General features: G+C 46.9%; 1 protein-coding gene across 7 annotated transcripts; it reads right to left on the reverse strand.

The window, feature by feature from the left end:
- Positions 1 to 443: 443 nt before the first annotated feature.
- LOC140460560 (uncharacterized) lies at positions 444 to 14,331 on the reverse strand. Of its 7 annotated transcripts, XM_072555147.1 has the most exons (6): positions 13,848 to 14,330; positions 12,124 to 12,613; positions 11,159 to 11,251; positions 9,717 to 9,885; positions 7,741 to 7,916; positions 444 to 2,367 (listed from the first exon to the last, which is right to left on the reverse strand). In XM_072555147.1, the coding sequence occupies exon 6, from the start codon at positions 1,960 to 1,962 to the stop codon at positions 1,246 to 1,248; it is 717 nt and encodes a 238-aa protein (XP_072411248.1). In that variant the 5' UTR covers positions 1,963 to 2,367; positions 7,741 to 7,916; positions 9,717 to 9,885; positions 11,159 to 11,251; positions 12,124 to 12,613; positions 13,848 to 14,330; the 3' UTR covers positions 444 to 1,245. The 7 variants fall into 7 exon arrangements, with proteins under 7 accessions (XP_072411248.1, XP_072411244.1, XP_072411249.1 ...); XM_072555143.1 differs by having other exon boundaries at positions 11,159 to 12,613; positions 13,848 to 14,331; XM_072555148.1 differs by lacking the exon at positions 9,717 to 9,885 and having other exon boundaries at positions 13,848 to 14,329.
- Positions 14,332 to 15,160: the final 829 nt, after the last annotated feature.

Raw genomic sequence — 15,160 nt, forward strand, 5'->3', positions numbered from 1 at the left:
CTCTCACACCCGAACAAAATAAATTGTTCACAGCCTATTGATCACTTAGTGGGAAGAATGTTGTGAAACTTGAAAGGATTCAGAAATGACTTATAAGGATGTTGTTAGGTTTGGAGCTACAGGGAGAGGCTGAAAAGATATTAGCTGTTTTCCCTGGAGTATTGGAGTCTGAGGGGGTAACCTTATAGAGGTTTATAAAATCACGAAGGGCATAGAAAATGTAAATAGACAAGGTATTTCCCCTGGGGTGGGGAGGTCCAGAAGTAGAAGAAGTAGAAGTAGTTTAGGGTGAGGGAGGAAAACTTAAAAGTGTCCTATGGAGAAACTTGTTTCACGCAGAGTGTAGTGCATAAATTGAATGAGCTGCCAGAGGAAGTGGTACAATTACAACACATATAAGGTATCTGGATGGGGACATGAACAGGAGGTTTACAGGGATATGGGCAAAGTGCTGGCAAATGAGACTAGGTTAATTTAGGATATCTGGTCGGTCGGGACCGAAGGCTTTGTTTCTGTGCTCTACAATTCTATGATTCTTTTTTGACATAGTCTGAGCCAATTTCACAAGACTAGGAATAGGCCATTCACCCATTACAGCCTGTCCTCACCTGTGGCCTAACTGCACATATTTCAATGCGAATTTCAAAAGATGTCTGCAGCTTTTTTATAAAGTTGAACATGCTTTAATAATGTTTCTGCATTTATCATTTTAGCTATTCTTAATTTTACACATAAGCCATTTCCCAGGTAGAGTCATCACCATCCATTCTTCTGATTGGTTCCTGCGTCCTGGCACCAGGCAGACACCAATATCATCTGGCCTCCAGCTGGCAACTGCAGGGAATGGAAACAATCCCTGACCCAACCTGAAGGCGGTCCTGAGGGGGGTGACTGTCTCCCAGGATAAGGTGTCTGGGTGAGGGGGTGGGGGGGGGGGGGGAAAGAAGGAGTGCAGAATAGTCAACCAGACTGCTGTGGGTCTGCAGTCACGTATAGGCCAGCCCGGGTAAAGGATGCACTGTGACGAGTGAGTGAATCTGTTCCCACAACAGCAGTTTCCTTCCCTAAAAAGGTTGCGAGTGAATCAGATGGGGGTTTCCCCTCCCCTCCCCTCCCTGACAATTGTTTCGTTGTTAGATTCTGAACTCCAGATTTCTAATCGAATTCCAATTCCGCCATCTGCCTTGGCAGCTCCCGGAACTGGGTTAATAGTCCAGTCGATAAAGGCACTCAGCCGTCGCTGCTTTAAACCCCCTGCGATGGCATGTGAACTCTCTGGTGTCTCCGCAGGTGGGAGGAGCGGTTAAAACTCTTCCCGCACTGATAGCAGGTAAACGGCCTCTCCCCTGTGTGGACCCGCTGGTGCCTCAGCAAGTCAGAGGCCTGGGTAAAGCCCTTCTCGCACTCTGGGCAGCTGAAGGGCCTCTCCCCCATGTGGACCCGCTGGTGCTTCAGCCTGTCGGAGGAACTGTTGAAGGCCTTCCTGCACTCTGTGCAGGGGAATGGCCTCTCCCCCGTGTGGACCCGCTGGTGGGTCAGCAGGGCAAAGGAATTGCTGAAGCCCTTCCCACATTCGGTGCAGAGGAACAGCCTCTCCCCAGTGTGGACCTGCCGGTGGGCCAACATGGTGGAGGCCTGGGTAAAGCCCTTCCCACATGCAGAGCACCTGAAGGGCCGCTCCCCCGTGTGGACCCGCCGGTGCCTCAACAGGTCAGAGCAATTGCTGAAGGCCTTCCCACACTTGGGGCAGCTGAAGGGCCTCTCCCTGGTGTGGACCCGCCAGTGCCTCACCAGGTCGGAGGAATTGCTGAAGGCCTTCCCACACTCTGTGCAGGGGAATGGCCTCTCCCCGGTGTGACTGCGACGATGAATCTCCAGAGCAGATGGGAAACGGAAGTCTGTCCCACAGTCGCCACACTTCCACGGTTTCTCCATGGGGCAGGATTCCTTGGGTTTCTCCATGGCCGAAGCTTCAGCCACACACAACACGTGTAGAGCTCCTCCGCTCCGTGAATTCCTCTTCCCAGGCCTTATAACTGTTTCAGGCTCCACACTCAGTGCACTCCAACAGTAGGGTCTCTCATCCAGTCCCACTGATGCTGAAAATGGACTGAAACAGGAACCAAAACGCTTTGCTCCTTCTCACATAATCAGTCAAAAATTGTTGCGGTCCCGATAGATTGAGTGACTGTCAGACATTGATGTCAAAGTGAGGACGGCAGACGTTCGAGAGTCAGTATCGAAAAGTGCGATGCTGGAAAAGCACAGCAAGTCAAGCAGCATCTGAGGAGCAGGAGAGTCAACATTTTGGGCAGAAGACCTTCATCTGTTGATTTTGAAACTTCCGTCTTCAGATTTTCAAATACTCTGTCAAAAGAGATTACAAAATTCATTACTATCAGTCCAGAATAAAAATTCAGAACAAGCAATTTGTTTGTGTTGGTATTCCACAAAATTGAAAGCACTATATCTTTCTCTCTCTCTAACTCATTCTCCTGAATGTGTTGATTCAGGATCTTACAGGGGCAGAAAAGCAAAAACGTCAAGACTGAGTTTTGGATAACTCCACCTGAAATTTAATATCTTTCACAACACTGGGATATTGCTGAGACTGAGCAGGTCTGATTTTGGGAAGCAAACAAATGTCAATTCAGGGTGAACCTGCAATGCAGGTTCTTGAAGAACAACCAGACAAAATGGTTAACATTCCCAGGAGGTGGGGGGGAAAGCAAAATGAGCCATCAAGGCATTGACACCACCACCAGAGAGAAACTGAACATACAGACATGACAAACATTTGTGGAAAGCCACAGTCATCAAGATGTACAGCACTGAAACAGACACTTTGGTCAAATCCTCTGTGCCCAACCAGATATTCAAAATTAATCTCACCCCATTTGCTAGCGTTTTGCCCATATCCCTTTGAACCCTTCCTTTTCATACACTCAGGCTGATGACTTTTAAATGTTGTCATTGTACCAGCCTTCACCACTTCCTTTGGCAGCTCATTCCATACATGCACCATTTTCTGTGTAAAAATGTTGCCCCTCAGGTCTCTTTGCAGTCTCCCCGCACCCCCCCCCCCCCCCCGCCCTTAAATCTATTACCCTCGAGTTCTGGACTCCCCATCCCAAGGAAAAGACCTTGTCTATTTACCCAATCCATGCCCCTCATGATTTTAAAAAAGTCTATCAGGTTACCCCTCACACTCTGACGCACTAGGGAAAACAGCAACACCCTATCCTTCCAACCCTCCTTTCCCGGGTAATTAAGACACCTATCTGACTTTCCAGAGTCTGCTCCCTCCCTGGGTTCACTCCAGTTGCTACAAGTGAACAAATTTCCTCCCCCCCGCACTCCACCCACCGCTTCCCTCCTTCTCCCCCTTCCTGAACAGTTAACAAAAATCCCTTCTCTTCACAGAACCCTCACTGTTCTAACAAGTCCACACCAACCTCCGAATGGCAACCTCACCACACCCATTCCCCTACTCCTATTGCTCTACATTTACCCCCTGACTAATGCATCTAACCTGCACATCCCTGGGCACTGTGGGTAATTTAGCACTGCCAATCCACCCTAACTTGCACATCCCTGGGTACTATGGGTAATTTCACCTAGCCAATCACACCTTACCTGGACAAAGTTAAAAATCACAACACCAGGTTATCGTCTAATGGGTTTATCTGGAAGCACCAGCATTTGGAGTGTTGCTCCTTCATCAGGTGGTTGTGGAGTGTAGGATCACAAGACACAGAATTTCTGGAAAAGCATTACAGTGTCCTGGCATTGAAATGATATATTGAACAAACCTGGATCGTTAAGTCTTTCATCTTTTCCAATGGATTGCAGATATCATTAATATGTAAATCCCAGAACTTCCTGTAAGGCACCTTCTCAGGATAACTAAGGCTTTATAACAAAAGGAGACACCTCAGCTCAAACAATGCATTAAAGGTGTGAGGTCAGAATCTGTCTGTATCCCAGTCTGGAGTCAGACTGGTTCTATTTCCAATGTGAAATTTACAAAATATTACATGTATTAACTGCCTGCAGATTGTGCATTTTCTGAGGAAAATAGAATAAATATCATTTGGCAAACACAAATTCACCCCCATGGACTTGTGCATGTGTGTGCATGAGACAGAGAAAAAGTCTGTTTCCATGCTGTATATCTCTATGTCAATTTGACAACAGATACTTTTTTTTTCCTGTTGGTAAAAATATTGTTGTAAATCATAGTGGGTACTAATAGCTCGATGTAACGGTGAGAGAATTCCTCAAATAAGGCACTGAAGAAATCCTGGGAGAATAGTATTTCTGGTTTCCTTCCTATTGACCAATATTCAGCACAAGAACCTACTTATTTCTAATTTTGGTTCACATTTCTTGTTTTATTCCCTGCTATGACTACACTCGGTGTCTGGATGATTAACAGGCTGGGAGATTGTGGGTCTGGATTCACTTATTGTTCCGGAAGGTGTAAAAAAAAGGGGGGGGTCAAAGCATCACAGCAGGAATCCAGAAGGGGTGAGAAATCAGGACCTGAAATCGGAGCTGACACCAGATTACCCTGTGATCGGTGCTTTGATTACCTGTGCTAACCCTCTACCTTGATCTTACTTTCCATTTGATCACCTCCTCAATATTGAGGATCCAATCCTTGTCATCCTGGAGCCATATCTCTGTAAGGAGTCCCATATTTTAATTATTCCCTTTAATGTGTGCAGTCAATTCATTCACTTTTGCTCCAATGCAGCACACATTCAGACATACCATTTTTAGTTTCAATTTTTATGATCTTTAGAATCCAGTTTTGATTGCTGGTACATTTACTCTCCGTGTCTTTCTGTCGTTCTCGGATGTTCATTTTTCACATCACTGTATTGCTCACTGGCCTTGATTCGGATTGTCCATGCTAAATTGCCCATAGTGTCCAGAGATGTGCAGGTTAGGTGGGTTAGCGATGGGAAATGCAGGGTTAGAGTTTCATACTAATAGAAGCAGGAGTAGGTCATTTGGCCCGTCGAGTCTGCTTTGCCATTCATTTAGATCATGACTGATCTCTCCATTGTCTCAGCTTCTCCTCCCTGCATTGTCCCAACTACCCTTAATACCTTTACCATGCAAAAACCCATCTAACTGTGTCCTGAATATACTTAATTAAGCTGCCTCTACTGCTTCCCTGGGCAGAGAATTACATAGATTCACTATTCTCTGGGAAAAGCAGTTCTTCCTTCTCTCTATCCTAAATCTCCTCCAACTAATCTTGAGGAGTGGTCTCACCCACCAGCAGAAATGACTGGATAGGGTAGGGTTTCATCCCCACAGTGCAATGAAATCCCACTTTCCACCAAAATCTCAGATGTACTCACTCACTCAAGTGCTGTCTCATAAATGAAAGATTTTATTGTAACATCTTCTGCTCCCAGTAAGGACAAAACACCTTTGAAGGCTGCTCTGAAAGTCCAGTCTTCACAATGACACTTCTGGTTTCACCAAAGACCCAGAGAGTCATACAGCACAGAAACAGACCCTTCAGTCCAACTCGTATGTGCCGCCCAGATATCCTAACTTAATCTAGTCCAATTTACCAGCATTTGGCCCATATCCCTCTAAACCCTTCCTGTTCTTGTACCCATCCAGGTGCCTTTTAAATACTGTAATTTTATCAGGCTCCACCCCTTCCTATGAAGCTCATTCAATACATGCACTACCTTCTGCATGAAACAAGTTGCCCTTCATGTCCCTTTTAAATCATTCCCCTCTCACCTCAAACATATGCTCTCTACTTTTGCATTCACCCTATCCATGCCCCTTATAAATATTTATAAGGTCACCCCTGAGCGTCCGATGCTCCAGGAAAATATCCCTGACCGATTCAGCCTCTCTCTGTCGATCAAACCCTCCAACTCTGGCAACAGCCTTTCAAGTCTTTTCTGACCCCTTTCAAAGTTTCACACCATCTTTCCTGTAGCAGGAAGACCAGAATTGAATGCAGTATTTTAAAAATGGCCTCACCAATGTCCTGTACAGCCACAACATGACCTCCCAACTCCGATACTCAATGCTCTGACTAATAAAGGAAAGCATACAAAATGCCTTCTTCACTATTCTGGCTACCTGAGACTGCACTTTCAAGGAACAATGAACCTGCACTCCAAGGTCTCTCTGTTCTGAAACACTCCCTTAACTGTCCTGCCTGGATTGCCTTACCAAAATGCAAACATCACATTTCCCTAAATTAATCTCCATCTGCCACTCCCTGGCCCATTGCCCCATCTGATCAATTCTAATTTATAGCGAACTCTCTGTACTTCTTATTCCCTGGAAGCTCAAAATCTCCATCCCACACACTCTCCCTCCATTCTCACTTTGTTGAACCTAATTCCTGCTGTACCTCATCCTGAAGGGTCTGGTTCATGCTGATTAACAGGGCCACACTCAGGGGAATCTAATTGAAACAAACACAATACTCAATGGCCAGGACAGAGTTGATGTTGGGAAGATGTTTCCATTGGAAGGAGAGACTAGCAGGCGAGGGCAGAGCCTTAGAGTAAAGGGAAGACCTTTCAGAACTGAGATTAGGAGAAATTTCTTTAGCCAGAGAGTGGTGAACTGATGGAATTCATTGCCACAGAAGGCTGTGGAGACCAGGTAACTGAGGATATTTAACACTGAGACAGAAACAGTTCTTGAGTATCAAGGGGATCGAGGGTTACAGGGAGAAAACAGGAGAATGGGGCTGAGACAGTTCTCAGCCGTGATTGAATGGTATGGGCAGACCCAGTGGGCTGAATGGCTTAATTTCTGCTCTTATGAATAGGAAAGGCTCAGATATATAGGCCAAACAAGGTAGGACTAGTTTAGTTTATGAATATAGTCAGCATGAAATCAAGTATCTGTTTCTGTGCTGTACGATTCTGTAACTGATCTTAACCATTTTTTATGTTCCCTCATAACCATCCACTTCATTGTTGTTCAAAAATCAGATGAATTCAGCCTTGAATATATTCAATGACCCCCTAACCACAGGAAGGCACCCCCCCTCCCAACTTCTGAACTCAATTCCTTTTGCTAATACACCACTTGCTCTGCTGACTTCTTAGTGCACCTGATTGACTGGTGTAGAAAGACACTGAAACCTCTTTGTACATCCACATAACATTCCCGATGAACGGCTCGTGTCCAAAACGTCAACTCTCCTGGTCCTTGGATGCTGTCTGACCTGCTGTTCTTTTCCAGGGCCACACTTGTCAACTCTAATCTCCAGCATCTGCACTCCTCACTTTCTCCATATCCCAACATATCACCATTAAAACAATGCACCTCCTTTCTGCTTTTGTTTTCCCACAGCAAAGGCTATATTATCACATTGCAGTCATGCGTTTGCCAATTGAGACACAGATCTGGACCAACATTTCTAGACAAGCGAGTACTGCAGATGCCGGAGATTAAAGTCGAGAGTGTGGTGCTGGAAAAGCACGCAGGTCAGGCAGCATCCGAGGAGCAGGAAAATTCCTGATGAAGGACTTTTGCCCGAAACGTCGATTTTCCTGCTCCTCGGATGGTGCCTGACCTGCTATGCTTTTCCAGCACCACACTGTCGACCAATATTTCTACACTCTGTCCCCACCCTGAATTCACTCCCTTTCCTTTCAGTTGTTGGAAGTCAACAATTGAACGCCAGAATGAAAAAAAAGTGGAACAGATGGCGAGAAAAGAGAGTGCCGTACTCACAGTTGTTGGACAGAGGAAGAAAGTTGCAGTTTGGGATAAAGCTCAATCTTCATTTAGAGAAACAGGAACAGCAGCAGGTGCTGCTTCAGAAGCTCATTGTTCAACTTCCGCATTCAGACAATACTGGTGCTCTGATCGGCAGGAGGACAAGATTCCTTCCGGTCCTCCCGAGTTCCCTATTGGTCCAACAAAAGTAGGTCATGAGTCGTTTGTGCGTACAATCAGGAGCATGCACAGTCTTTTGCTGACACCAGCGGACATGCGCTGTTCTTGCTGACACCGAGGGGCATGCGCATTATGCGCTTCAGAAATGCTTACGTTCCTGACAGATTTGAAGTGTCCAAATGCCAATCGGAGGAAAAAAAAAAGTTGAACCACAATTTCCTTCCCCCCTCCACCCCCGTGGCTCGACATTGTATTCCTTTTGTATTTTGGCTGGCTGCTCAACTTGTGTGTTTCTTTTCCCTCAGTTAGGGGAGCCACAAACTGGAGGGCATAGGTTTAGGTTGAGTGGGGAAAGATGAGGGACCAAAGGATTAGAAAAAACGTGAGACTTTGAATTTGCCTCAAGAAATGCCAGAACGAGAGGACATTAGTTTAGGGTGAGTGGGGAAAGGTTTAAAACGAACCTAAGGGGTAACTTGTTTCACGCAGAGGATGGTAAATGTATTGAATGAGCTGCCGGAGTGGAGGCTGGTACAATTACAACTTTTAAAAGGCATCTGGATGGGTGTACGAATAGGAAGGTTTAAAGGGGTTTGGGCCAAATGTTGGCAAATAGGAATAGAATAATTTAGGATATCTGGTCGGCACTGTTCCATTCCATGCTTCATGACTCTATTTCTACATGGAACCAATTTTACAATATTAGAATAGGCAACTCACCCCTTACAGCCTGTCCTCAACTGTGGCCAAATTGCACATATTTCAACACAAGTTTCAGAAAGATGCCTGCAGCTTTTTTAAAAATAGAATTGAACATGCTTTAACGTTGTTTCTGAGTAGCTATTCTCAATGTTAAAGATCAGCCATTTCTCGTGCACACCCATCTCCCAGGTAGAGTCATCACCATCTGTCTCTCTCCTCTTAGAAGGACTTGATACAGCGATCAAAGAGGGATGGAGGCACGAGAAATAACAGGTGGTGGGGAAAGAGAATGGTTGGGGGGGGGGGGGGGGGGGAGGGGGAGGAGCTGAGGGTGGGTGTCAAGAGAGAAAATGGACAGGGGGACAGAAAGAGAATGGACAGAGGGCAGTGACACTTCAAATCCCACATTCCCCAGCACCACAGTAATCATTTCTCAATATACAAACGGCTAAAGCAGTAGAATCACATAATCCCTGCAGGCCATTCAGCCCATTTACCTCACACTGACCTTCCAAATAGCATCCCACCAGACCAACCCACTTACCATACAGCCATGTAGTTCTCCATGGCTTACGCACCTGAAAATGCATATCCCTGGACACTTCAGCACAGCTGATCCACCCTAAACTGCAGATCTTTGGACTGTGGGAGGAACCCACGCAGACACAAGGGGAACAATGTGCCAAAGTCGCCTGAGGCTGGAATCAAACCCAGCACTGTGAGGCAGCAGTACTGACCACTGAGCCACCATGCCACCCAGAGCTTTGATGTTCTGCTTTATCTTTTTAGCTTCTGACTTCTCATGCGCCCTCAGCAGAGGCTCTGCCCCTCCTGAGTTTTGTGGACCACACCCACTGCAGCCTCCCTTTCCCACTTCTCCTGTCCTGAGCACGTCGGTTCCTGAACCTGGTGCCAGACAGACACCGATGCCATCTGGCCTCCTGCTGCTAACTTCAGAGAAAGACGACAATCACCCGTCAATATTCTGCCCTTACCCCCAGTGCCCCGCCCCACCACACAGCCAGTTAGCTCCTCCTCCTGCCTCCCAATCTCAGATCCCCTTTACCTGTGTGATTCACACTCACACCCTTCTGACCCTGTCCACTGACCTAATCAGAAGGATCTGTCCAGAGGGGAATGACCATCTCCTGGAATAAAGTGTCCAGTTAACTTTCCCCGTGACGTGTCTGCAGCCTGGCTTCCAACTCCATCTCTCTGAGCCAAAGGTCTTCCAGCATGTGTTTACGCTGAATCACAGCATCCAGGACCTCCCACCTTCTGCAAAGTGAAAGACAAGTCTCACCCTGCCCTCTCCAATGTGTGTGTGCAGATTAGATTAGATTCTCTACAGTATGGAAACAGGCCCTTTGGCCCAAAATGTTCACATTGACCCTCCAAAGAGTAACCCACCCAGACCTATTCACCTACCTTAAATTTACCCCTGACTAATGCATCCAACACTATGTGGAATTTAGCATGACCTGCACATCTTTTGGATTGTGGGAGGAAACTGGAGCACCCAGAGGAAACCCATGTGGAGAATGTGCCAACTCCACATAGACAGTTGCCTGAAGTGGGAATCGAACCCGGATCCCTGGTGCTGCGAGGCAGCACTGCTAACCACTGAGCCACCATGTCACCCAGTAACTGCTGAATTGTTTCTACTGGCCAAGCAGAGGCCGATAGCCAAGCTTGGAACCCATGAGGACGGTCTCAACCGGAACCTTGGGTGACCGCACTACACTTAACACTGTCTCTCACTCCCACACATACACACCCAGTCACGCAGACCCTCTCTCACACACACCTCCCACACTCAAATCCATGCACACACCCTCTCACAGGTTTATACTCCACTGCATCGACACACTTTATCAAGCATGCACATGCAAACACTCACTCTCTCTCTCTCTCTCATGCGCACACACACACACACACACACACACACACACACACACACAAACCTATGCAGTGAATTTGCATTTGCAGATACATTGTGCTTTTTGAGCAAAATACAATCTGCAGGCAGTCAATCTATGTAATATTTTATAAATTCCTACTTTGGAAATAGAATATGTGTGACTCAGGACTGGGATACAGACAGACTTGAACCTCACACCTTTCTTGCTTTGTCTGAGCTGAGATGTCACCTATTTTTACAAAATCTTAAGTCATCGGGAGAATGTGATTTAAAAGTAGTTCTGGGATATACATGTTAATGAACCGAAACCTGCAACCCATTCGAAAAGATGAAAGACTGAATCGCAACTGGACTTGTTCAGGAAATCAGATCAACTGCATGACACTGTAATGTTTTGCGATAAATTCTATGTCTTATGATCCTGCTCAACACCTACCCGATGAAGGAGCAGCGCTCTAAAAGCTAGCGCTTCCAAATAAATCTGTTGGGACTCTAACCTGGAGTGGTGTCGATTTTAACTTTCTCCACCTCAGTCCAACACCAGCAACTGCCCATCATTTCGAATGAACACAGCCCCCACCTCCTGGTGCTGCCAGGAAACTTTACAATGCCCATAAAACAACACAGTACCTGCACTCCTGAAATATCTGCAATTTCCAACGATACGAGCTACTCATTCACTGTTCCATCTGATACACGACATTGGAAACTTAGTGCAGGAGGCTGAAAGAAATCAACAGGTTTAAAACAAAAACCATTTGAAGCTCAAAGCCATCAATGAGAGTCTGAGCCTGGCGGTAAGTTCAGGTAACCCTTTATTGTGACCCAACTTTGTTACAGCTTCAGATTCCCCCCGCCCCCAGCAAAAAGGGAATGGGAGGGGCCCAATGGGGGAGAGAAAGGGGGCGGGGGGCACAGAGGGGGGGCATGGGTGCAGTGTGGAGTCAACCATAGGCCAGACAGGGTAAAGGATGCAGCTGGGACAACTGAGTGAATCCTTTCCCACAACGGCAGTTTCCTTCCCGAAAAATGGCGTGAGTGAATCAGATGGGGTTTTCTCACCCCAACACCACCCCCCACCCCCACAACTCCGCCCCCAAAATTGGCTTCATTGTTAGACTTGGAACTCCAGATTACTGACTGAATTCCAATTTCACCATCTGCCACGGCAGGATTCGAACCGGGGAGGCCCCAGAACTGGGTTAATACGCCAGTCAATAATGGCACTCAGCCGTCACTCCTTCAATGCCCCTGCTATTGTACGTGAACTTGCTGGTGCTTCCGCAGGTGGGAGGAGCAGGTGAACACCTTACTGCACCCGGGACAACTGAAGGGCCTGTCCCCTATGTGGACCTGCTGGTGTTTCTGAAGTGCGATGGCCTGGGTAAAGCGCTTCCCGCACTCGGGACAACCAAAGGGCCTCTCCCCCGTGTGGATCCGCTGGTGGGTCTGGAGGTTGGAGGCCCGGGCAAAGCCCTTCCCACACTCGGGGCAGCAGAAAGGCCTCTCCCCCATGTGGACCCGCCGGTGGGTCAGCAGGGCGGATGCCTGGGTAAAGCCCTTCCTGCACTCGGGGCAGCTGAAGGGCCTCTCACCGGTGTGACTGCACCGATGAGTCTCCAGAGCAGACGGGGCACAGAAGCCTTTCCCACAGTCGCCACACTTCCACGGTTTCTTCACGGGACGGGATTCCTCAGGTTTCTCCATGGCCGAAGCTTCAGCCCCACCCTGCCGTGAATTCCTCTTTCCAGGCCGTATAACTGCTTCAGGCTCCATACTCACTGCGCTGCAACGGATGGTCTCTCATCCAGTCCCACTGATTCTGAAAATGTACTTGAGCAGGAAGCAAACGCTTTGCTCCTTCTCACAGAATCACAGTCAAAAATCGTTGCAGTCCCGATGTCCCAGTGTCACTGTCAGACACTGATGTGAAAGTGAGGACTACAGATGCTGGAGTGTCAAGGCTTCAAAAGTGCGACGCTGGAAAAGCACTGTAGGTCAGGCAGCATCCGAAGAGCAGAAGAGTCTATGCTTCGGGCATAAGGTCTTCATCTGTCGATTTTGAAATTTCCGTCTTCAGATTCTCTGTAAAAAGAGATTACAAAAGTCATTACACTCAGTGCAGGGTAATAACTCTGAACAAGCAATTCTACTTTCTGCGGAATATACTTTTCTTTTGTTATTCCACAAAATTGAAAGCACCATTCCACTCTCTCACCCCCTCTGTTCTCATTCCACTCTAATTCTCCTCAAGGTGCTGATTCAGGATCTTACAGATGCAACCAACAGAGTCATAAAGATGTACAGCATGAAAACAGACCCGAACCCAGGGAAAAGACTTTGTCTATTTATGCTATACATGCCCCTCATAAATTTGCAACCTCCATAAGGTTACCCCTCAGGCTCCAACGCTCCAGGGAAAACAGCTCCAGTCTGTTCAGCCTCTCCCTATAGCTCAAATCCTCCAACCCTGGCGACATACTTGTAAATCGTTTCTGAACCCTTTCAAGTTTCACAACATCTTTTCATTGGAAGGAGACCAGAATTGCACACAATATTCCAACAGTGGCCTAACCAATGTTCTGCACAGCCGCAACATGACCTCCCAAGAGTACAAAATTAACATGAAAGAAGTCTTCGATAAGCATTTGGTACTTAAAGTTTGACAAGGCAGTGATGAAATGCATCCAATAATCTTGAAGGAAGGGACAACAGAAATTGTGGAAGCCGTAATTTATCAGTCTTCCATGGACTTGGAGGAGGTGCCAGAAGACTAAAGAACTACAAACATTGCAGCCTGGTTTAAGAAAGGTTGTAAAGCTAATCTCAGCAATTATAGAGTCATAGAGATGTTTTACTGTCGTATCTCTCCCATAAAGGCTGACAGAACAGGCTGTGAGCAGGAGTCTGCTGGGCACCACCTTCATTAATCAAAAGGGAAAGAGCTATTGATTCAGCACCTCAGTAAATCTTGAGACAGTCTTGACTCCTCTGCACATGTTGGGATCCATGTAAGGAGATGTTTATAGTTTGCTTCTGTACTTAGAATTCATAAATTGAAGCCAGTGTATATTCTAAAAATATTCAAGATTAAAAGTACAGAGAGATCAATATTATACAACAATCCAACAACCCCGTCCCAGGACAACATGCGCCTGACCCTCACAAAGATGGCGGCCGGTTGCCCGGGCAACCCGAGAGCTCCTTCGCCGGTGAAGTAAACACTGGGGCCTGTGGGGCTTCTATTGGAGGCCTCAGGCCTCCCCCTAGGAGTTTATAAACTCCCCAGTCTCCCTCCTCCCGCGGTTCCCAATCCTACCCTGTCTCACTGTCTCCTCTCCCCGGGGGCAGGAGCCAGGTCTTGGCGCTCGGGCCTGGCGACCTCCCCGGGATGTTTCTGAAACCTGGTCCTGTTCTGAAGGAGGATCACCGGGACCCGAAACCCGTCCTCACATTTCTCCCGACACGAGCTGCCGGACCTGCTCAGCTTTTCCAGCGGCTCCTGTTCTTGTTCCTTCAGCCGCCGGCGCCATTCCTCTCCCACACTCAATAACACGGTCTTTGTCCGGCCGCGGGACCTACACTGCACATGCGCCAACACGCAGGGGGCGTGGTCCACACAATGTCGTCACCTACTGGGGGCGTGGTTGGGGAGCCCTCCAACCAATAGGGGACAATGGGGGTTGGTTTTCCCCGCCCCCAGCCCCTGAAAGGTGGGTTTCATTTAAATGTGAATGTGGTTTTCTTTTTAATGTTCAGCCTGTTCAGGAATGTTACTCCAGACCTTTGGAAGGCTGAAACATCGGGAAACTTCCAGACACAAACAAAGGGGTTTTAAAAAATGAATAGAAATAGGTAAGGGAAATTACAAAAGAAGCCGAGTATAAAATATCAAAAGCTTCTGTTGTTGTGCCAAAGGGAACAGAGTCGCTAAAGTAAATGTTGGTTCCTTGGAAGGTGAAACAGGTGAGTTAATAAGGGGAACACTGAAATGACAGAGCTGCTAAATCAATACTTTTCCTCAGTTTTCACGTTGGAGGACAGCAGTACCATTCGGATTGGAACGAGCAAGTCAAAGTCAAATCAACGTCGATAGGTACACTATTAGGATTGAGGGCAAACAACTCCCCTGGACCTGATGGCCTACATCTTAGGGTACTAAAGGAAGTGGCAGTGGAGATTGTGGATTCATTAGTTACAATATTTCAAAATTCCCTGGACATGAGAAAGATTCATTGAGTTTATTTAATACAGAGATAGGTAGGTTCTTGATTGACAAGGTGATCAAAGTTTATGGGGAGAAAGCGGGAGAATGGAGTTGAGAAACGTTTCAGCCATAATTGAATGGCTTAGTTTCTGCTCCTATATCTTAGGATCCTATGGTTCCAGTGGATTGGAAAAATGCTAATGTAATGCCTGTATTCAGAAAGGGAGGCAGGCAATATGTGGGAAATTGCAGACCAGTTAGTTTAACATCTGTTGTTGGGAAGGTGTTAGAGTCAATTATCAAGGAAGCAATATCAGGACGTTTGAGAAGTCAAAACTCTATCCATCAGAGTCAGCATGGTTTTATGATGGGCAAATCAGATTTAACTAAGTTCTTCATCAATGTAACAAGTCGATAATAGGGAT

This window comes from Chiloscyllium punctatum, chromosome 36, assembly GCF_047496795.1.
Source record: "Chiloscyllium punctatum isolate Juve2018m chromosome 36, sChiPun1.3, whole genome shotgun sequence".
NCBI classification, from domain to species: domain Eukaryota; kingdom Metazoa; phylum Chordata; class Chondrichthyes; order Orectolobiformes; family Hemiscylliidae; genus Chiloscyllium; species Chiloscyllium punctatum.

Excerpts from the sequence above, each read along its gene's own strand:
- LOC140460560 (XM_072555144.1), bottom strand. The coding sequence starts at position 1,962 with ATGGAGAAACCCAAGGAATCCTGCCCCATGGAGAAACCGTGGAAGTGT.